Here is a 24,607-nt window from a genome sequence, read left to right on the forward strand (position 1 = left end):
AAACAAGTAATACAGAAACATGATGCTTTTTCAACATTTTTCAATTTTTCAACATTTATTTATGCACAACTGATTCAACATTCAGTATCCATGTGTGAAAAAGCATGTGAACTTTTAGATTCGGTACCTGGCTTGAGTACCCCCTTGAGTAACAATGACTTCAGGTAAGTGTTTCTTGTAACTGTTGATCCATCTCTCACATTGGTTTTGAGGAATTTTGGCCCATTTCTCCTAACAGAACTGCTTCAACTCAGTGACACCTGAGGGCTTCCTTGCATTAACAGGTCCTGCCAGAACATTTCGATGGGGTTTAGATCTGCACTTTGACTAGCCCATTCTAAAACACAGAATTTCTTCTTCTGCAGCCATTCTTTTGTAGAACTGCTTCTAAGTTTAGGAACTTTGTTTTGTTGCATGAACCACTTTTGGTTCGGTTTCAGCTAACAGATGAACGGCCTGACATTCTCTTTTAGAATCTTCTGATGCACTGCAGAATTCATAGTTGTGTCAATGATGGCAAGCTGTCCAAGTCCCGAGGAAGCAAACGAGGCCCAAACCATCCGATTCCCATCACCATGCTTGATGGTTGGGATGAGATTCTTCTGTTCAAACTCAGTGTTTGTTTTTCACCAAACATAACTGTTCTCATTGAGGTCAAAAACATTCTACCTTTGACTTGTCTTCGGATCATCTACAGTTACAAGCAAAATTATTCAACCCCCATTGCAAATCAGTTTTATTGTCAAAATTTACAGACTTTCAGCTGTTTGCAATGAACAAATCAAACAGAAGCAATTGAAATAGCTCAACAAAACGAATACTTCAAGTGGTTTCCCCAAATTCAACTGAAAATGCAACTTATAATGACTTCTCCAGTCTCAAAATTATTCAACCCCTTCATGGCAAGCATCTTTAGTACTTAGTAGAGCACCTTTTACTGTTATGACCTGCTGCAAACAAGATGCATAGCTAGACAACAGCTTCTGGCCGCGTTCCTGAGGAATCTTAGCCCATTCCTCATGTGCAGTGGCCTCCAGTTCAGTAATATTCTTGGGTTTGCGTGCTGCAACCACCTTCTTCAAATCCCACCAGAGATTTTCTATGGGGTTCAAGTCAGGTGACTGTGATGGCCACTGTAGAATATCCCAGGACTACTTCTGCATCCAATCCTTAGTGGAATTTGAGGTATGCTTGGGATCATTGTCCTGTTGGAAGGTCCAATGACGACCAAACTTCAGCTTCCTTACAGACGGCATGACGTTTTCCCTTAGGATTTCCTGATACTTCAATGAATCCATCTTGCCTTCCACACGCTGCAGGTTTCCAGTGCCAGAGAATGCAAAGCAGCCCCAGAGCATCACCGAGCCACCACCATGCTTAACTGTAGGCAGAGTGTTCTTTTCAGTGTATGCTTCATTCTTCTTCTTCCAGACATACTGCTGATCCATCGGGCTGAAAAGTTCCAGTTCTGTTTCATCGCTTCACAGAACAGAATCCCAAAACTTCTGTGGCTTATTTATATGATTTTGAGCATATTGGAGCCGACTTTTCTTCTGCTTTTGGGTCAGTAGTGGTGTCCGTCTTGGACTTCTGGCATGGAAACCTTCTGTCTTTAGTACACACCTTACTGCGCTCACTGAAACCTCAGTGCCTGTTGCCACCAAGTCTTGCTGCCGGTCTTTTGCAGTCACTCGAGGGTTTTTCTCAACCTGCCTTCTCAGAAATCTGGTTGCAGCCATTGACAGCTTCCTTTTTCTGCCCCGTCCGGGTAGTGTAACCACTGTTACTTTAACTTTGAACTTGCGAACTATGCTTCCAACAGTGTCTCTAGGAACATTCAGTGCCTTCGCTGCCTTTTTGTATCCTGTTCCTTGTTTGTGAAGGGCGATGATCTCTTCTCTTAACTTTTTGGACCATTCTTTTGACTTAGCCATATTTCTAACATGCAGCCAAACGTGACACTCAACAAACCCCTAGCCAGTTGAGGTATTTCATGTGTTCCAGCTCAAGCACACCTGGTGCAACTAATTAATTGGTTAATTTATTGAGAAAGGGACTGGATTTGATTCACGAAGGCTATTGTAATAAAACTACAGAATTTCTGTAATTATCATTAGGATTCACAAACTTTTTCTCACCACTGCACATGTGTGTAAAATGGATCATGAAACAATGGTCAGAGTAAATAACCAACCATGATGACAGCTTAATTTTGACACTCTCAATATAATATCCATAGCATAGCTCGTTAGTGCATGACCTGATCCCTAGTCCTTGACATGTTGTGCAGAATGGCCAGTTAAGAGACAACGGAGGAAAAAAGAGTCCCAGCTGTCATCTGGTCATGTGTTGGTAATACAGGTGAACTCAGTGGGCTTGTTGTGAATTAGGTCAGCTTCTTTAATGTTCCAGATGTCTGTGACATTTCAACAGCATTGGTTGTAGAAAGATCATTAGAAAGCTGAGAGGGAAGAGAAGGGAATAAGGCTGTCTTTCGGGAACCTGTCACCTTTCTTCCGCAAGACAACCTCCTAATGTCCTAGTCCCAATAAGCAGCAGTAAGGAACATTTTTTTTTCAGTGCAAGTCAGGGCGTTAGTGACATTGCTAGGATCTCTCTTTTGCTTTGAACTTTATTTGCAAATTGGGAAAATTCTGAGCTCAAAATAGCAAACTGGTGCAAAATCAGCACAGAAAGGACATTGGGTCTGAAATGCAATCCACTCAGATATGCTACTCATCTAAGGCATACCTTGGCCATTTTTCCCATACGGTGGCCATTTGTGAATTGCTAAAAAGGAGGAAATGCATCACACACACACAGACACAAGGATGAAAGAGGGCATGGATTTGCATAAAATGTGCATATGCTGATTCATATATACAGATACAAATTTTGAAATGATTAATAAATTTAAATAGAAATATACTACATCTCATCATAATGTGGAAGATTGTGAATGGGTGACCTGCTGTCCAGGTTCTCTTGATGGGTAACTTCAAAGCTCTTCCTTCTGACGGTTCTCCATCTTTAAACTGGACTTGGACTGGATTGCCCTTCATATAGAGCATGGTCTTTAAAAGAGGACATATAGCAACCCTAGTTTCCAAGTTCACTCCCCACCATTTGAAGAAGTTCTGTTCGAACTGCATTTGGGTGAGAACCCTTGACCCAATCCAGGAAATAGCCTAAACTGAGATATGACTAAGAAGAAAGGCCTAACCATTAAATTGCACTTTCCTGCCTTGTATAGAGGAGAGAGGATCCTTTCCCACTGCTCATATTCTCCAAGATATGGTTTTCCACCCATTTCATTCCAGCCCCATTTCCCCCTCTGTCATTCTTCTCCACACAACTGTCCCATTATCACCCTGTATCTCCTTGCCCACGCTGGATAGCTTTAACCACCGTATCCCTGGTTTGCCCTCATTCATTGCACCCCTACAGTTATGAAGTCCATTTTTAAAGTACATGTTCATTATCATTAAGGGTGAAATCCTATACATGGGAGTAAGTCATATTGAACTCGATGGTGCTATTTCTGAGTAGAAGTATGTATTGCACTGAAATGCTACTATTCCAGCTGTAAACCATTACAATAAGACGAGCAAATTTAAAATGTTAAAGAAGAACCATCAGAATACCTTATTTGTTTATTTCATTTAATGGTTTTATATATGACTTAGATTTTTTAAAAAATCTGTAAGCGGTTTATACCTCTAAGCAGTTTAATAACTTAGTTGCCATGGTTTGTCTACATATGGGCCTTGAGAAAGGGCAGGGCTGGGCCCCAGTTCCTGGTGTTAATGGTAGGTGGGGCCTTCACTAAACCAGGGATGAGCACCTGCAATATTTTTTTCCATTCCTTCTGATAGTTACTGGTGCCTATAGAGTGGCAGGTGGGATATATGAATGAATGGGTTGCCATCTTTCTGACCACAGTTCTGCAGTTTTAAAGGCGGCAATCTGAAACACAAATATTTGTTGGGAATACATTCCACTGAATGCTATGGAAGTTTCCAAACAAACTTGCATGGGACTGGGATGTGAGGGTCACAAAGCAGGATTTTCTACGCATGGCCTTTCCTAACACAGTGAAGGGAAAAGTCGCACCAGATTGACTGTTGTCTTCTACATAACTCTTAAAAGATCATTCCCCTCAGTATCTGGAACTGACAGTCTAACCAGAAGGAAGAAGTGTGGTGTGGAAAAAGTGGTTAGAGTGACACACACACCCTCTCCCTGTCATAATACTACAGCTTGTGTTCCTCCAGTGAAATTGATTCGCAGGAGATTCAAGACAGACAAAAGATAGTTCTTCCCCAGACAACACATAATTAATTTATGGAACTTGAATGTGGTGATGGCCACTAGCTTAGATGGCTTTAAAGTGAGATTACTCAAATTGATGGAAGATAAGTCTATCAATGGCTATTTTTGATGGATAGCTATCTCCAGGTTAATAGGAAGTTGCTCAGGAGCAACACCTATTGTCTTCATTTTCTTAATGCATTTGAACCTCAGGCATAAAATCAATGTGGACATTAGGAAAATTGTCATTGTCAAAAGGGTTTTCCTTCGGCACACCTTTTGTCTGTTGGTAGCCCTTTAACAGCAACGGTTAGAAATGAGAGATCTCCGTCTTAACTGCTCCTTTATTCGTTATGATGGTTCCTTATGACAAGTAATTATCAAAGTCCTATTTTAAAGAAGAGTATAAATATCTTTGTTAAAAAAAAAATTATTTTGAAATGAGTCAACAGTCGCTGAAAACCTGCCATCCTCCTACCTTTACCAGATGGGGAAAAACCAGATTTCAGCTTGATGAATGTCTCAAAAAGGGTATATTACAACATTCACAGTGCTAAAAGTAAACCACCAACCACCCAGCTTTTAACACACTAGACTACTTGAGTGACTTTATACCACAGCTTGCAATGAGTGTTAGTGGTTATTTACGGAACAAAAATATATATGGGTGGAATTATTTTAAATTGCTATGTGTATTTCCTCTTGATTGCTTCTGTCTTGGAAGCCCATGAAGGCAATATCTTGCTCATCCTCTTGATGTGAATTAGAGAGTGGTTTACAAAGGAAAGTCCTGAGGTTCCTCAGATGATTATCAGGAACACCTAGTGAGTAGATTAGTAATAGCAGAAGCATCCCTCAAGGACTGCTCAGTCAATGCCCAGTATTACTGATCTTCCTCTGCAATGCACACCTGTAGGCGAGTGTTGGCTACGTTCTAGAATAGGACTAGCGTAAATCTCATGTCGCCATGGAGGCAAGTAATCTGATAATGATTCGATAAAAAAGGTTGTTTACCATTTCTTGAAGTTTGAGATCGAAAACATGTGATGTAAGATTTTTCTCTCTTGTCTCCCTCTGGTTTTCAGCTTTTTCAGCATTTTCAGCTTTTTCTCCTACTCCGTCACCAACTGACTTTTCTTCAGCCCTTTCCCCAACATTCTGTGCCTGACCTTTCATTGGCCCAATGCTAAGAGCTCACAGGAGGAAGCTTTATGACACGTGCATAAACACACTGGGTCACATGCACAGTGTGGGCCATACGCATTAACCTCCCCTTTGCCTCATCCCTCTCCCTTCTTGACCTGTGCCCTGTGACAGAGGCACTCAGTTCACACAGTATCTTTGTATATAGCCCAGAATCCCCTATAGCATTCAGGGGAGTCATCAGGTAAGCTGATGTGGAAAGCTGATGTTCCCTGAAGGTAGAAAGAGTGAAAGCTACTGAATTAGAGGAATAAATAATGTACTATTGAAGTCTGAGGTCCACTCATACAAACTAGGATTTCTCCATAGGTTTCTCTGGGTAGGGGAAGAGACGTTTAACAGCTTTCCAGTAGTAGCATCTTGCGCAAGCCAACAAATCACATTTTTAAAAAAAATCCTACTAGTTAAAAACAGTTCATTTGAGTAACCTATGAGAGGAGATGTTTGGGGTAGCCTTACCATGAGAGTAGGTGAGAAAGCTGATTTGATGTGCCATTTGAGGGAAGTGGAGTAAAAGGCATGAGGCACCACCTTTTTAGGTTCTCTTTTTCAAGCCTTGTTGAAATGAACTGGAGCTAGGCAAGGGCTGGGTGCTGGAAGTATGTGTGTTTGCATGGGTTCCATTTAGATTTTCTGCCTGAGGCACCAAAACATTGTGGGCTGGCCTGGGAGATGATGGCTAAACCAGCCTTCCTGTTCACGGAAGGTTATCAGGAAATCCCAGATTGTATGATATAAATTTCTTAAAGAGTTAAACGTTGGGATTGTGGCAAAGAGAGGAGGTAAACTTTCTCAAACAGGTGTCAAGGAATGATGTATTAAATTGTCCAATGTGTTTTGATAACATCTTCGTCAAGGGTGATACAATGACAAAAAAAATGCTTGCAAAGAATTTAGGGATGTAACATGTTAAGGCATTTCCAAAACTTTCAGGTTCACAAATTCATGTTCTATATATGTATTGTTAGAACCTTTTGAAAAAGGCCTAATAAAAAATAAGAGGCTGAAATGCTTCGGGCTTTTCAACAATAAATTTGTTTATAGCATTCTGAGATAATTCTGTCCCTTTGTATTCACACATGTGTGAACCTAAATATATTGGAGGCATCTTTTTGCCCTAGAAGAATTTTTTTATCAAAACACATTGGATTCCCACCCCCCACCCCCTTTAGCAGCTGTTTAAGGAGTTTCACATGCTTTCTTGACTTTTTAATTTATTATTTTGGTGCTGCACTTTTTTTGCTGTTGGATGCAGTCCACCAAGTGTGACTGTAGAACAGATTCTCTGAAAGGAGTATGTGCAGCAGCAGCGGAATCTACTTTGATAAAAGGCAATATAGAAGTTCTTGAAAGAAAAAGAAAACTAATTAAGGGTGCAATCCTATGCTTGAATATTAGCTCAATTCTGTTCTGGTGAAAGCATCACCTGTGTTTCACCAGTAGCATATTCTCAGATATTTTCGTTACAAAGTGGCCAAGGTGTATGCGTGTGTGTTTGTGTCCTGTCTTTCACTGTGCTATCACCTCTCTTCAGCCGCAATCCTATGCATGTTTATAAAGAAATGGTCTTAGAACTCCCAGCATGCTGGCTGGGGAACGCTAGGAGTTGTAGGCCTTTTTTTCGGCCTAAGCATGCCTAGAATTGCAACCTTAGTTTTTTAAGCCACCTGTGAGCCCCAAATGCCTGCTCACACAGCAGGTTGCTTCCTTCCTGCTTCTCTGCTTGAGCCTGCTCTAGCCTTGCCCTCTTCCAGTTTGCCTCTGCTGGCTGCGTGATTCTGCCATGTTTCTGTACAGATTGTAATCTGGAGTATACAATCTCTCCTGATGTACAGGCAGCAAAATTATTTGACCTCAGAGGAAGAGGCACTTGCAAAATTGTGATTCATGCAGAAAAGTTAGGGGTTTACCTTCTGCGAGGGTAGGCATGCCTCACTCTTGCACACCCTAAAACAGGTGGGGAACCTGTGGCCTACAGGCTGGAAGCAGCCCACAAAACCTCCTCCTCGGGCCCTCTAGCCTCTCTTTAAGCCCTGGCCCCACCCAGCCCTGTTTTCATGACTGGTCAGCTGTTTCTAGCTCATCAACTAGGCCGTAGGGGGTGGGAGAGATCCCAGGGAGGTGGTCTTTCCCCTTCCTCCTACTCAGCTGAGGAGTGGTAAATAGATGAGAAGTGGGGAAGTTGAGGTGGTGGCTAGACATCTCCCTCTGTTCCTCCATTTGCAGGTTGCTTGGCTTCTCTACTGAGAAAGGGAAGCCCCCGTCTAGCTGTAATGGCTCTTGTGAAGGCCTGACTAAGGCAGAGAACTGGTGATGGAGCAGGACAGCACCAAGAAGGGGGCATGGAGTAAGCAAGAGAGAGAGAGAGACTGGGGAGGAAAGAGAAAGGGGAAGAGAGAAAAGAGAGCGAGAGAATATGTTGCTTTGACTATGCTCATTTTTGTCCTAGGTTACCTGCTGCTGGCATACAGCCCCTGGAAGTTTATGCAGGAGTGAACGTAGCTCTTGGGCTGCAAAGAGTTACCCACCCTTGCTTAAAAAGTTGAAAGGCATGAAGCGTGCCTTCACTTTGATTGGCCCTGGGTTCAAATGAAAGGCACATTCTGCCAGTGCCGAAGGGGGCAGCATGACTGTACCTTGCGCAGGGAGGAGCCATAGCGCAGTCGTGAGTGCATGTGATTGGCCTGAAGGAGCTGAATGGAGCCCATAACTCATGCCTGGCCTGCTAGCTACTTGCCTGTTCCTAAAACAAAATCATATTTGAGCAATATAGTAAGGAGGTTACATGTTTTCGGGAGCCAGGATAGCTTATGCCAGGCCTTAGCAAGCTTCCCCAAAGGGTGCCTGATGGTTTGTCTTGGATTTGTCTCACAGACTTATATGGAACTCCTCGGCATTCTGTCCACCTTTGGGAGGCGAGGGAAATTGGACATGCAAGGCATGCACGTGGCCTCTTTCCTCACCTCCCAGTCAGGCGTTGAGCGATTAAGGTTGTGGGAATGCTCTCATCCTCAGCAAGATGCTTGTGTCAGATGGCGCGGCTGGAATATTGTGTTCTGTATTCAAGGCTGCAATGAGAAATGGATCAAGCGTGAAACAGTGGCTGGAGAAGCTGCTAAGAGATAAACAGCCTTGTCCTCATTGATTTGTTTGCAATGAGCGACAAAGATCTGTTAATTTTGTTCTGGCGCTTGGTGGGAAATGAAAAGGGTGCCCTGGCAGAACCTGCAGCAACCTCCCAAAATGAGAGATCTCCTTAACAAAGCCAACCAAAAAAGGAAGCCTTTTAAAAAAATAAGATTCAGGAGTGTGGGCTGGATATTTAACCGTTTGCTTTCTGCAAGATACTACCTGGTATGTCACAAAGAGAGATTCCACCCACCCACCCACTTTTATGAATGGTAAACTGGGAGGGGCCATCAGCCCCTGGCATCAGCCCAATGAACCAATGAAATCCTTTGGTAGTGTTTTGCTCCCAGAGCAAAGCCACCAGCTTCTCAGATTGGCTTTGTAGAACAAATCTTTTGCTGATGAAATTATCCTTCCCTTGTGTCATAAATAATCCAGATCAGTTAAATAAATGGGGGATGTGACGATGCAGAAGGAGTACAGCATGTCTGAGCAGTTAATGCACTTGTCCTGAGCGGTGAGCAAGAACATCCTTTTCTGCAGACACGGCTAATGGCCCTGAGGAATTGACGATTTGATCCTTGTATTTTCCTCACTCTCTGTCTAGCCGGATGTTCTGTCTTTGCCTGCAGAATTCTTTGCTGAAGCTGCAAACTGTTGAAACTGACCTGTGCTCTGCATTTTTGCCAAACCAGGAAGAAACTCCTTCGCCTCCGGCCTCAAAGGATCTAGCTACTTCATCAATCCCAAGCATCGTTCAAGTCGATGGAGACAGTTGCGGAGGTAAGGGGGACTTTGGTAGTGGTATGCCCTTGTTTGTCATTGTAAAGGCAACTCGGTGGGTCATGGCTTGACTTAATCTGTTGGCTGTCCTCTTTGAAAGAGTGTCAAAGAACCAGAGCTGAGCCAAAAATTCGGGCATGGGGGGCTGTGAAAATGTAAACTTGAGGGATTAGATAATGAAGAACCAAACCCATTTTGTTTTGCTTTTTCTATTGAGGTCGTGAGTGATATTTGCCCATTTCTACCAGTCTGAGCCTCTCTGCCCCTCCCACACGTTTTCTGGGCCAGCATTGCTTCCCCCCCCCCCCACTGCCCTTATTGATTGCAAACAGATTGGCTCAGTGGAGAAAGTGAAAGTCTTAAAAAGGCAGATGTTAATTTTCATCACGAATGACTGTGTCTCGTTCATTAGGCACGTTATTTTTGTGCACCCGCCTCCCGCTCCCTCCCTGTCCGTGCTCGCTAGAAATCAATTGTTGGAAATAAATGGATTCAAGGCCTTTTCTGTCATTCCAAAGCTTTTAATCACACAGATGGCATGAGCTGGATTCCTGGGTTCAGGCGGAAGGCAAATCACTCTGTATGTAAAATGGGTCATAGTTAATAAGACTAATATAGCAAGCAGATGAGTTGCAGGCAGGCTTAAAATCTGTAGACTATGTTGTGGTCTCCATTAAGGCAAATGGGTCAGTATTCCATGGCCTAATACTGCTAATGTTTAGAGATAAATAAAATGACTGTAGCAAAATAGCTTATTTGAAAAGCTTTTTCTTTTTGGTCATTTTGCAAAGGCTAATCTAGTTTTCTCTCTTTCTAAGAAATTTTCGGATTAATTTGCAGTTCTGCCTTTTAAAGATGCATTTCGCATCTCAAAGGGCTCATCTACACCAAGCAGGATATTCCACAATGAAAGCGGTATATAAAAGGCAGGAGCCACACTACTGCTTTATAGCGGTACTGAAATGCACTGCAGGATCTGCACTACTGCTTTATAGCGGTACTGGAGTGCACTGACGAGGCCCATGACACGTCTACACCAAGCAGGATATAGCACTATGAAAGTGGTATGAAAGCAGTATATGGTCTGTGTCAATGGGCCCCAACAGTTGTCAGTGCACTTCAATACCGCTATGAAGCAGTAGTGTGGCTCCTGCCTTTTATATACTGCTTTCATACTGCTTTCATTGTGGAATATCCTGCTTGGTGTAGATGAGCCCAAAGTGAGTGCTGGAAAAACTCCGTTGTTCTTAATGAATAGGGATGTCATCATTCGATGTGCCCCAGTTAAGGCAAAGAAAGCAAAATTATTTATTTATTTATTTATTTATTTATTTATTTATTTATTTATTTATTTATTTTATTACATTTATATACCGCCCCACAGCCGAAGCTCTCTGGGCGGTTTACAACAAAACGCAGTCAGTTGTTCCAATCAATATCCTATTTTATTCCAAAGGTTTAAGGGAGGTGTTCCTTAATTTATAATGTTTACAAAGAGTATGAAATGCTCTGCTTTTTTAAATTACTGAGGCATGAAACTGAGGGAAGGTGAAGAGGAAACAAGTAGAAAAATGTGCCTACTCACCTGGATTGTGCCCACATTGTCTAAACTATGGTATCATTATATGTAGAGCCCTAACCGGTCTATGGGCAGGTGTTGCACTTCAAACTAGAAGATGCTCAGGCTCATGTGATCAGAGCAGTAGCCATTTAAAGCAGGACCAATGTGGAGGCTTCTCACTTCAATTCATGGAGGCAGCCAAGACCAAGGGTGCTTTAAGGCAGCCTTTGTGTTGGGGCCAGTGTCAAGCATAGGCATGGTTGGGCACCTCCCGAGGGCCCATGCCCCAGCAAGGCCCCACTGAAGAGCCCTTGGACCTGCCCCTCCTCTTCACCATTGCAACCTGCTTGTTCACCCACCTCTCACTCTGGCCCAGGCAACAGTGGTGGTGTGAAGGAGGAGCAATAGATGCTACTGCCTCCTTGTTCACTGACTCTCTGCCTATTAAGCAAGTTGTAGCAAAGATGAGAAAAACAATGACACTGTTGAGATGATACTCTAAACCATGGTGGTTAAGCATTTTAAGCTAAACATGGTTTAACATGTCATGGGAACCATGACCAAGGGCATAGCTAGATGGGGCACAGGGCATCCCGGGAGCAGGGAGGATCTTGCCCTACACTTCTGTTGCGGTTTTTCCATGGTCTCGGGATGATCCCGAGACCATGGAATGTGTGACCGGGCATCACGAGTTGTCCCGGCTTCTCATGAGTAACCATGGGGAGCCAGGCACGGGGCACAGAGCTCCTTAGGAGCTCTGTGTCCATCGGGGGCGGGGTGGGGGGAGTGGGGAATTATTTTTTTTTAAAAAACCCCTCACATTTTGCGCTTGTGCGCTCCATCTTCTTTAAAAGAAAAAAAACCAAAATGGCAGGCATGACGTCCTAGGACGTTGCACGCCACGTGTAGACAGAGGGGGAGATCTCACGATAACCATATCTCAAGATTCTCCCTCCTCCGTCGTGCTAGACCCGGTAGGTCTAGCCATGGCCTTAGTGTGTCGTGTGAACTATTCCTAACCATGGTGGCTACATAACCACAGTTTAAACACACTCACTCACTATTTGCTGTCAAAGGGTTAGCGTCCTAACCATGGCTTAGCATGTTGTCTGAACAGCCCCATTGGATGTGACTTCTTGCTGAACTAGCGCACTGAACTGTCAGCATGATCATCCCTGTGGGTAAAAAGGGTGCTTGTGCCTGATTCCAAGTACCCATTTTACCTACACCCTAAAGCAGGATTCCCCAAGCTTTTGGGACCCATGGGCACATTTGGGGATTTGAGAAACTACTGTTGATACCACCACAAAATGGCTTCCATGGAGGATGTAGCTTGTCACATAACGGCTGTTCTGAGAGCCTGGCTAGTCAAATGTGATCTAAAGAGGGAAGGTAGAGAGAAATAGTGAGGCTAGAGGATAGGAGGGAAGGGGAAATAGCAAGGTAAAAAGCGAGGGAGAGAAATAATGAAACTAGAGGCTGTGGGCTAAGGGGGAAACAGCGAAGCAAAGGGGTAGAGAAAGAGCAAGGCTGGAGTCTATGAGGGGGAGAAACAGTGAGCCAAAGAGTTGTTGGTGGGGAAATAGGCTGGAGGCTTGGAGGGAGGGGGAAATAGCAAGGAAAGGGGTAGAGAGGAGAGAACGAGGCTAGAGGCTAGAAAGGGAGAGAAAGAAGACTGCCAACGTTTTTAAGGACACAGTGAGGGGAGAACTTCATGGGCACCCTGTTGGGGACCCCTGCCCCAAAGAAAGATCAGAGCTGACTGCGTGTAGCATCTCTTCAGTGGAGGGAGCCTCATACATAGCAATACTCCCTGGATCTGAGCCTTTGTTGAGTACATTACTGTTATTTTCCCTTAACGTCCATATTGCTTCAATATTTATTTTCTGTGTCTTTACACACTGCACAGAGTCTACAGCTTATAAATCGCTTCCACAGTGCTTACCTTGATTATCCCTCATGTTATGTCTAAGAACGGCTTCCCAGGAAAATACATGTACATCCCAAATGCCAAAATGGGATGTTTTCCTATTGGTATTTAAAGACCATCTGGAATGTAAATAACAGACAGCATTTATTTGAAAGAGAGGAACTTGGCCCACCTTTTAATTTAACAAATAAAGCACATCTTGGATGAATTGTGCCAGAGATGATTGATCCATGATCATAAATTATAGAAGCCGTCAATCAGAACAGATTTAGAAGTCGGGGGAAGAAAAGTAGGTCAGATTCACTTGTCATGATGCCTGCCAGAATGCAGTATTATTAGTCTCCCCCCCCTTTCAAAAGATTTATTAGCAGCTCTAACTTTTCCTTAAATACATTTGTTGCACATGCAATCTATTTAGCTTAATAAATTGCTTTAACCCACACAATTACTTTTGGATGAAAATTAGGTCTTGCAGGTTATACACATTTTGAAAAATGGATGTGAGAAAAGGGTTGTTTATCATTCACTGCTCCGTTTCTTGTTTGTTCTGATATTTTGCCTGAACTCCTCATAGTCAAAAGGGGTGTGCAGTCTAATTCAGAGGCTCCGGGTGCACGCAAACATCCTATGCACCATGGCAGCTCTTCATATGGAGCCCCCAAACTTAGATACTCAGACTGCCCAGTATAAATACCATATAACATTTTTGGTGCCACCTCGTGATTCACTGCCCTGTAATGTTTTAACATTCACCAAACATTCCATCATTTTAAGAAGTAAAATAGCAAGATTTCTTCACTTCTGCCTTTAATTCTACTAACGTTTCATGACTATCGTGTCTGACTTCAATCCAGAGCTCTGCAGGCGATTCAATGCAGACACACAGGTCCTGGAGTCCTCAATCAATTCTGCTGACAATGCAGAAATAGCTCCTATGCTGCAAAAGTAAAGGCCCTAAGCCTGAACACACTTACCTAGGAATACGTTCTACTGAACTCACTGGGAATAATTCAGTGGATTTTACTTCTGAGTAGGCATGCATATGGTGTAAACCTCTCTTTCACTTACACTCCCCACCCCAATATCATGAACATCATGGGTAGTGATAAAGATACTCAATTATATTGAAGCATTTGTAATACTCTGCCTATATTCAACGACAGCTTGCCTTGAATTATATGAGGAAGGATGGGGTATCAATATTTGAAATAAATAACAGACTTATTTTACATACTCATGTGGGCCAGAAACTTGTGTTCCTTTCCTTCAGAAAAGTTGGGTTTTGTTAAGATGCACTGATTCTTCACTTGCATAATACAAAATGGGGGTAATTACCATTTAATCTACCCTAAGCTTCTTCAAGGAAGGGCAGGATAAAAAATGTGATATTTAGAAAGTTGGATCACAGAATTGTTGGATACTTAGAAAAATGGATCACAGAATTGTAGAATGCATACATTGTCCTGAACAGCCAAATTTTATTGACTGGAGGACTGAATTCAGGGTTGTTGCATTCTGCAAAAAATAACATTGTTTTGTAAATCTAAAAGCTTCTCCAGAAAAAAAACATCAAAGGCTGGTGTTCTACTTGGGTTTGCTTTTCCTTACTTAAAATGTTAGACAATGGCAGTGAATTTTTCTGTCATGTATCATATAGCCTAGCAATTTATTCTTCAGTTGTGTGTATCATACAGCTTGCTCCTAAGAATCTTTGCTTAGAAGTAGGTCCCACCAAGCTCAATGGAACTTCTTTCACATAAGTATGCCTAGGATGTCATCTTAATGAAAGCTTTTCTTAAACTAGTCCTCATCTGCATACTTTCCTTTGTTGACGTGGCTTTCTCTCAGTACATGTTGCATTCCTGCTTCACTCTCTGAAATAACAATATTCTCCAGGGAGCACTGATGAACCTCAAAGTCTCCTGTAATGTGTGTAGCTAATGAGCTTGCCCTTATAAATGCTTGTTGACTTCATTTTGTCATTGCAGAGCCTGTACAAGCCTACAAAGAGGGCCACACTGATACAGACAATGGACACGAAGACCATCATTCCTTAGGGACCAGCAGACTGCTGTATCACATTACTGATGGAGATAATCCTCTGCTTTCTCCTCGCTGCTCTATTTTTAGCCAAAGCCAGAGATTTAATTTAGACCCTGAATCGGCTCCTTCCCCACCAAGTGCTCAATTGTTCATGATGTAAGCTAATACACATTTTATTTTCCAGAGACACCTCTGCGTAGCCATTAATGTTTCTTCTTCATTATTTCTCGGGTCCTTTCCTGCTGCTTGCTGAATAGCAAATATGATACATGCTGACATGAGATGATGATGATGATGATGATAGTTATTGTTATTTGACCCAAATGGCACACCCAAACCAGTAACAAGTAGAAGCTTCTATCAAAGAATTCTGGCAATAGTAGTTCTCAGCCTGGGTGCTCAGAATTCTGTTGGTCCCCTAGCCTGCTCTCACAGGACTACAAATTTGGGGGAAGAGAAATAACTGTTAGATCAGTCTAGATTTGTAGTGTGTATTTGTCTGCAAAGCTACAGTGGAATCACTGTGTGTGTGCATGTGCACGCACGCACGCACACACTACAGGTGCTGAGATCAAGCACCTGTCTAGGGCTGATGAAGGGAGCAGATGCTTTGCATGCAGAAGGTCCCAGGTTCAAGACCTGGCCTCTCCAGGTAGGGCTGGAAAAATTCCTGCATGAAACCCAGGAGAATCGCCACCAGTCAGTCTTAACATTGCTGAGCTAAATAGACCAATGGGTCTGATTCAGTATATGCCAGCTTCATATGTTCATCGGGCAATTTTGATATTCTACTTTTATTTTAAACCAGTGAACACATGCCATCTTGGCTGACGATAATAGCAATTAGCAAACACAAGTGCATCTGAGCGTTCCAAGTCTTTTGTATGCATTATCTAGTTTTAATCTTCACAATAACCCTTTAGGGATAGGTCAATAATGTTATTGTAAGTCAGTGGGAGGGAGGCTATCATAGAATTAAAAACATGCCATGCACCATAGAACAGTTTGAGTAGAGACTCCAGTAATGTGGGGCTCAGGCAGTGATGCTTGGAATGAGAACAGAGATGTCAGAATTGTGTATCTATTTTCATCTGAGAATTGTTGGAGGTCATGCTAGAGGTATGCTGTATAAAAGAGCTTGGCTTAAGATTTAAGAGGAAGAACTGGATCCTCCTCAGAGGAAGTGAAATCACATTGTTGGGAAAGTTCCATGAGTGTTGTTGTTTTTTATAATATTTTTTTTATACATTCTTGCACTCCCTCTAATCTAATTAAGCATAGCATTGAAAACTACCTGAACAGTCCCTATAAAATGCTTTCATGGAAATCCTGATGCTTTCAGATATCATTAAGGAGATGGCATTAAGGAGCCCTGCACTGAACTGCAGTTCATACGTTCACAATTCCCCCAGCTAGGGCAGCCCCATCACTGTAGCCAAGTGAGGGCCAATGCTGGATCACCTGGAGACACCCATTCGGTGCTACATCTTACCCCACTGCATATCTGATCCCATCTGCTTTCTTCTGTTCCAGCACTCGAGCAGAGGTGCTAGTCAACACAGGCACTGGCAATCATGTTTCTAACTCCATTCCCTATTCTGCTAGTAATTGCAGACATCACGGTGGGTCTGCTGGTGGTGCTGGGTAGACTTCTAGGGTAGTACCCAAAGATGTCATTCAGCGCTAGCGGAACTCTGCTGAATCTTTCTATTGTGCAACGGCTTGCCCATTACGCTTGCGCAACTGGTTGTAACTAAAGTTATGTTTGCACAAGCAGTTGTGCATTGTGCTTGTGCAACTCATTGTGTAACCAATTAATTGTGCATTCTGCTGGCACATCAGGTTGCGCAACGAGTTGCACAAGTAGAATGTGCAGCCGGTTGAACAACTAGTGGCACAGGAGGAAAGTGCAACGGATTGCGCAAGCATAATGCACAACCGCTTGCGCAATCATGCTTGCACAAATGTAACTTTAGCTGGATTCTTCTCTTGCACATAGTTCAGAACCTAGTTTCTGTTAGCGCAACATCATTTGCGCGAATAGCATGACAAAGTAGGGTATCGCCCACAGTATTTCGCACAGACCTGCTGCTGAAATTAGTTGCCAGCTTCTCATCTGGCCACTGTAATGGCAGCTTCATGTGTACACATTAGCAGGTGATCTATGCAGATTATATGAGTTTTTAGAGGAACAAGAGCAGGCTAGGCCATCACCCCTCTCAGGTTTTCCCTTCTCTGCTTTCCCTCTCCTCGTTACCCTCCTTTATTTTCCATTCCGCCACCTCCTGCCCCATATAGTTCCAGCAGTCCATTGCAGCTGTAGCAGTAACTCTGTAAAATGTGAGCACATACGGGCATTTGAGTCCTTATGAGGCTCATCAGTTTAGCACTGATTACTTTATTATATTATGATTATGGTATTATTATGAGGGTAATTTTACTGTAAAGCAGTACACAAATTTATGCAATTTTTTTTTATAATTTCCAACTTTGCAGGCCAAGAAGTTCTTCCAGAGGTAGCTGTGATGACTGCAAAGAGCCCCAGACCATAGCACAACTTACAAAGCACCTGCAAAGTCTTAAGAGGAAAATCAGGAAATATGAAGAAAAGTTTGAGCAAGAAAAGAATTATCGGGTGAGAAAACAAGGAGGCAAGCAAAATGCAGTCAAAGCAAATGCTGCATCTTCCTGCTGTATACGGGGAGAGGAGATTATAGATCTTACTAAACATGAGGGAAGAGTTGGAAGAGGCTGTATTTGGCTGAGATTTCATAGGCCTGGTTTAAATGATGTTTCTTCTTGATTTTCTCAAGGCCCAAACCATTATTTAGAATGTATGTTGGTGGAAGAAAGGATGCTGGTGTTGATGGCTGTGGGTGACCTCAAACTTTTATGTGACCTCATAAAGGCCTGGGCTACAGTAGTTAAGCAATGATGTCATAAAAGCCTAAGTCTTGGTTATCAGCTTCACTTTTTGTACTAAGCAAAGCGGTCAGCAATGACCTGGCCACCAGCAAGGTTAGGGAGCAGCGATATGTCATCTTATGAAAATTAATTTTCAGACATTACACAGAGTGAAAATGAGGGGAGACGTACTAGTACTAGATGTGTTGATTTATCTGGCAGGTAAGAGTGAGAGTTTTAAATGCTACTTGAACACAGGGCAAGAGCAATCTGTCCATTCTGTAGCAGCCTGCTGGATGGTGAAGAAGAGGGGGAGAGAGAGATGGTGGGTGTCAAACAGGGAGAGAGAGAGAGGGAGCATCCCTACATTAAGGAAAAAACCTGCCCCCTCAACAGGCTTTTTTCTCTCTCTCTGGCCTTTCCAATTCATTTCTGACCCAATCTGGATCCAAACTCAGAGGTCATCTGGACAATTAATGTAGCTGTTCTGAATTAATAATATCAGAGTGTATCTGGGCAGGTTTGCCCATCAGTACTGACAGTTGTATCGGCATTGATAAAAGCCACCGTCGAACCATCCTGTTTTTCCTGTTCTTTCCTCTCCAGCCTTCCCACGCTGACAAAATATCAAATCCTGAGGTAATGAAATGGATGAACGACTTGGCCAAAAGTCGGAAACAGCTTAAAGGTACACGCAGCCATCAGACACACTCTTTCCATCCCAGGGTGTTTCTCTTTCACTAACGTGTGGCTTTAGGTGTGACAGATAACTGAAGGAAGGAGCCATGTTGCCTACAGCACTCCAGCCCCTCTCCACTAGCGCTGCTAGGCAGGAGGGTCAAGTGCCACCCTCTCAATGCTGAAAGACATTTAATAGTATTGTGAGCCCTCACAGGCAAAGCAAGGCAGGGTCGACACTACTGCTTTAAAATGGAATAATAATAATAATAATAATAATAATAATAATAATAATAATAATAATAATAATAATAATTTCTTACCTGCCTCTCCATTTTGATTGAGGTGGGGAACAGCAGTAAATATAAAATACATAAAACTAAATTAAAACATAATGTACATTGTTAAAACATCCTAAAAACATTCTAAAAGCATCCTAAAATTCCACTGGATAGGCCTGCCAGAAGAGATCAGTCTTTATAGCTTTCTTGAATGCTAATAGACTGTCAAGTTGACGAGTCTCCTCTGGCAGGCCATTCCACAGTCTGGGAGCAGCAGAAGAGAAGGTCTTCTGGGTAATACTTGTCAGCCTAATTAAGACTGACTGAAGTTGATTCTTCCCAGAAGACCTGAGTGCGCGGGGCGGATTGTACGGGAGAAGGCAATCCCGCAGGTAACCTGGACCCAAACCATGCAGGGCTTTAAAGGTGATAACCAACACTTTATACTTTGCTTGGAGCAGTAGTGACAACTGTTGGGGCCCAGGACCCACTCTATATACAGTTTTCAAACTGTTTTCAAAGTGCCATATGCTGCTTGGTAAAGATCTGGCCCAAGTCATTCTCTTAAGAGCATATCCACACCACAAAGTAGAGCTGGTTTTATACGAATGTTAACTGTCTTTGCTGCCTCCGTAGAATCCTGGGAATTGTAGTAATCCCTGTTCTTTCCCCCACTCACCCCTCGTCATACTTCCCTTGTTCCTTAGGGAGAGGGTGTAAGCCTACATAGTGCATATATGCCCTTAAGAGTGCAGTCCATCAAGAGCTGTTCCCATGTGATCCTCCCTGAAATGAAGGAGGTTTGCATCAAAAATAGCCTTGCTGGGTTCTACTCCGTTCTCTGTAATTTTAATAGCAGCATCGGTGGTCTCCCTCAGTGCTGTACAGAGCTCCTCTAATGGAGTTAATGGAGAGTTAATAGCTTCATTATGTGGATACCTTTCATGCACTAATAGTAAAATGATAGGTTTGATCCTGTGTCACCAAACTGATTTTCAAGGCTTCTTATTATTTCCCCATTCTTTACATCACGAGTGTTAAATTTCCACTTGGGTGTGGGTTTCTCACATTCCCATTATCATCTGTACCGTGCCCGGTGGGAGATGGTGAACTCTGTCTACTTCTGTTCAAAATAACAATGCCTGCTGTGTCATAAGATAAGCAGGGTGAGGTTTTACAAAGTCTTAAGGGGGATAAAAAGGGCAGTAATCCAATCATAGTATTACCACTTTCACATTACTACAAAGGCATGTGTAAAGTTGATAAAGGTACGGAGAGGTGACATTAAAGTGCAGGGCAGCCTCACGGGTGGAGCTCGAGTGCTTTAAGTCAATTTTAGTGTACCGATGTGAATGCATTTGGGGGGTGGGATTGATCATGCAGATGGGATCAGGGCTGGGGGAGGAGGGGTTAATTATTTTCCTCCCTGCTCTTTTCCTGATCTGTATTGCATCCCTGAAGCTGCTGCTTCCTCCATGGAGAAAAACAGACTGGTATCCCCCCCCCCCCAGTTGCTTTTATATTTGGGGTGCGAGAGAAACACAGGAGATCAAATTGGGGGTCTCTTGACATCATGTCTTGTTTGGCCATAACTGGGATAAAAGTTGCTCTCTTATAGAACTCAACACTCAAGCGTTCATTGAAAGTCAGTGGTGGCTAGGACCCTGAACCCTTTGGAGTTGCAGAATATTTTGGTCAACTGGAGTTATAAAAACTGTTTTTGCACTTATGGATGGTTTTTAAAGATGTGCTATTACCATCAGAAGAGTAGAAAGGTGTAGCTCAACATCAATTAATTTGAAGGGGGCCAGAAAAGATTTTCTTCCAAGGATTTAAAATCTACAGTATGGACTTAATAAAGGCAATTTACTGAAACAGATTTCGATGAGCATTCTGTTATTTACGTACATTGTCTTAGAATATCCCTAGCAGTTAAATTTTCTATCCTTAGACTCTGCTTTTAGCCAGGGTCTTTATCAGGAAGGCAGGGAGTGGGGTTGTCCTCTCCCCATATTTAAGACCATGCATGATTATTCTATAGGAGTAACGATATTTCTGGTTGACTCATTAGTTCTACATTTAGTTACTATTCTTATGGGTTATATGCATTCAAAAGGAACAATTAATTTTACTGAGAAAAAAAACCTATTTTGGCCTGTGTTTATTGCAATGCCATTGTCAAGAGGTTTGGTAACACAACAAATGCTTTTAAAATAAATGGCAGCAATGCAGTGTAGTCTTGAATGTATTTGGAAGCAGACCTTTAAGCATTTTGGGACTCTCTCCACACATACTCCATATGTCCTGTCCTACTGAAATCTGAAATGATTGCTCTGCTCTTGGACAGAATTGCAAAAGTAGCAGCTGTCAGCATGTACCATTGTAATAAACAGGACTTGGGCATAATCTGTACTTTGTCCCTGTAATTTCCATGTGTATTTAACCTTGCCTCCAAAGAACAAATCCCAATCTAGTTGTTGAAATGAACCAACCTTATTTTATATGATTGTAAATTTGTATATAATTCTAAAGAAATAGCACTGTCCAACTTGGTTTGTACCCTAAATTTGAAATGTGCTCCCTCACATTTTAATAAATAAACAAACAAACAAATAAATAAACAAATAGGGGTTTATACTCTGCCCTTCAATAAAATTCCCAGGGCAGCTTACAAAATGTCAGACCACAACAAGACAAATGTAAAAGCATACAAAAATAGATTTAAGAACAGTAAAACCACTAGAAACAGCTTAACAACAGCAAACACAGCCAAGATAAAACAGATACAGTTATAGTAAAAGGCCTGAGGAAGAGAAAACTGGTATTTGCTTAGTTCTGAAATGGCATCAGAGCAGGCCTCTGCATGAGGTGAACCTCTCTGGGAAAAGCAGTGTACAATTTCTGTGCCATCTTTTTACCCGAGTTGCTGTTCCCCAGAACCTGGAAGATGGCCTCTGATAAAAATCTTAGTATACAGGCAGGTACATCTGCCACAGGTGATCTTAGTGAATGCTGCAGAGCAATGATTTCCGAACTTCCTATCTACAGGGAGCGTTTTCCACCTTGACTTACCTGCAGAGGAATTCCCTGCATATGTCTGAACAGTCCTTGGAGTAATCTAGGGTGTGCTCTCTGCCACTGTGAGCTGCTGTCTGGTTCTGTTGGGCTTCACTATTGCCCGTTATGATTTAAGTGTGCCTCCTTGAAGACCCCCGACACTCCCTGGTGATTGTACTTCGCAGGGGAAGATTGGCAGAGGTGGGCAAGTTGTCTTTCAGGGATGCTTGTCTGGCACTGCTGTTCTTCGCACCGAGGAAATCCTGATAAGCTTTTGAAGGTCTGAAAATCACAGCTTTAGAACACTAAAGTGGAATTATCTTAAAGCTCTGCTTGGAGCTATGAAAAGCAGAAAGGTCTGAGTTGGGGTTTCATAAACTAGTGTTTGCCCTTGAAGGAGCACTTGATAAGAAGCCGCCACCTTGTAAATCCATTTGGGAAGACATCAACAAAGCCACTTGCCCCCATGCCCAGGGGTGAATGGACAAAGGGTCTGACAGCCACCTAACTAGCAGTCTTGGCTAACTTGCAAGGGAGAGTGGTGGCAGGAAGGAATGGAGGCTTTTCTCCTGCTGTTTCTGTCCTTTTCCAAAGCGTTTTGCAACTCAGGCAAACCCCCGTCCACCTTCAACCCTCCATGCCTGCTGGACAGAGAGGCAGGTCTTTCCTCACCTTCGGGAAGCTTTGGGGCAGGACAGAAAAAGTGGATATCTGTAGTTTCTCTTTGTTGCCTGGCTCCCTTCAAATGAGGAAAGATCTCAGCTTTCCCTCTAGAGTTTGGAAGAGACCTGGGATTTCTCTCACTTGTGCTGCAGTTTGAATGAGAAAAGGAACTGCAGGCATTTCTCTTTGTGTTTATTATCTCATCCACACCTCAGTGAAAGCCAGGCAGGACTGCTCCAAGCCCTCTGTGTTTGCCAGGGAGCATGGGAAGGAAGCGGACTCATCAATTCTGCAGCTGTTTGGGCAAGGTAAAATAGCGTTTCCTTAGCTTCTCCACAACTGGAGGGAAACCTGGTCTCTTCCTGTGGCTCTCTGCACATGCCAGAGAGCTAGGGGTGGAGTGGAAGTGGTAGCAAGCCAAGCTGGTATTTGTAGTTCCCTGCATATTGGATATATAACCAATTGATTGGTTAAGAGATCCTGGGGCTTTCTTCGAACTTTGGATGCTGAGGTAAAACCAGGCTGAACATTCACCACCAACCGCTTCCTACCTTCTCTCCATCCAGGCACTGATCCCAACTCTATTCTGTCACCTTCCCCCTTCATACCGAATACACAGAGCGTGGTGATGTTGCCATCTTTCTGTTTTTCAATGGGAGAAGTAAATTCATCTCGAGTAGTGGCTCATTCGTATCCTGTGAATTTCCCTCATAGAGCTGAAACTTAAAATGTCGGAAGAACAAAGCTGCCCCTTCAAAGAACCTCAGAGGAAGCTTCATCAGGAGAGCTCTAAAGAGATGGTGAAGCAGGATGCAGCAGGTGCTCCCCTGAGTCCATCTGTAGAAGAAACCATGGAGGCTGTGATGAAACAATTGAGGGAAAAGCAACAGCAGCTCAGTATCCCCGAGAACATTAAGGTATGTGGTTCTTGTGTAGTAGTCCTGTTTGATCAGCCAGCCAAGACCAAATCTTGAACTTGGGCCTGTTTGTCACATGCTAACCTACCAAAAGGCGATGGTAGCTTCCATGTGGTAGCTTCCTTGCTTTACCACCATGTCCCGTCTATTTAGTATATGTGCTGTATCAAAAATACAGCAGGATAGACCCCCTTAAAAATGAAAAGATAACGTTCTTAGAAAGCTTTGCATAGATAGGGAAGTAACATCTCTTTTCAGATCAATGTGTGAACTTCCACCATGAATGAGGGATATACAAAAGAGCACTAGATGGAGAGGGATGACGCATTTAATCTTTTAGTCTAAAAGACATGACATGAAAGGAAAAGGAAGGAGGAAGGAAGAGGAAAATGAGCAAATCTTGGTACCTATTCTTAAAGCTACATAGTAGATCTTATACTGGCTCAGTTCATACAACACTTTTCTCTACTCAGTTTGAAAACTCCACCCAACAGTGGAAATTGTAGGGGGTACTCACCACAAAACATGTTCCAACTCCACCGTTGTGTGGATGGGGCCTCCTGTGGAGTGGAGTAAAAGTCAACACGGTGTTTGATTGACAGTTCCCCCTCTCCTCTCCCAGTCCTTCCAATGGTATCCCATCAGCCATTGCTGCAAAAAAACCCAAAATAATCCTAGTGGCTCTCCTAGAGTGGCACTCCCTCCTGTCACCGCTCTAGCCAGGGAACTCTTTGGCCACTGGGAAACTCTGCTCAGCTCAGCAGGAAACTCCATGGAGCCCTCCACACAGCACGCAACACAGTGGTTGCGTAGGAACTCTCCTCTGCACAGCGTGGAGATTTGGGATGGAAAACTCCACCATGGAGTTGATACACCACCACTGAGAAAAGTGTTGTGTAAACTGAGCCACTGACTACCTGGAATGGAAATAGTTCAGGGAGAGGAGTTCATTGCAGTTGCTCTCAGCAAAGCTGATAGAGTGCCCCTGCTTCCAATTGCTCCCTCTGCTGCAGCCTGATGGAATGGCCACTGGCATGTGACAGTAGAGGGAGGGAGGAACCTGACAAAGGTGGTCCCATCTGTGTGTCAACGACTTTATTAAGAAGCATCTGCAACCGGTCTAATGCTTTAAGTAATATGCTCCTTG

The 24,607-nt window shown here is 43.1% G+C and overlaps 1 protein-coding gene across 1 annotated transcript in view; it reads left to right on the forward strand.

The window, feature by feature from the left end:
* Window positions 1-24,607, forward strand: part of FAM13C (family with sequence similarity 13 member C) — an 80,892-nt gene that overhangs the window by 40,466 nt on the left and 15,819 nt on the right. Inside the window, exons 6-10 of the mRNA XM_063133093.1 lie at window positions 9,339-9,426; window positions 14,906-15,116; window positions 17,457-17,595; window positions 18,471-18,552; window positions 23,258-23,460. Coding sequence (XP_062989163.1) covers window positions 9,339-9,426; window positions 14,906-15,116; window positions 17,457-17,595; window positions 18,471-18,552; window positions 23,258-23,460 — 723 coding nt within the window. The remainder of the gene's footprint in view (window positions 1-9,338; window positions 9,427-14,905; window positions 15,117-17,456; window positions 17,596-18,470; window positions 18,553-23,257; window positions 23,461-24,607) is intronic.

The sequence above is a fragment of the Elgaria multicarinata genome, chromosome 8 (assembly GCF_023053635.1).
Source record: "Elgaria multicarinata webbii isolate HBS135686 ecotype San Diego chromosome 8, rElgMul1.1.pri, whole genome shotgun sequence".
Lineage (NCBI taxonomy): Eukaryota > Metazoa > Chordata > Lepidosauria > Squamata > Anguidae > Elgaria > Elgaria multicarinata.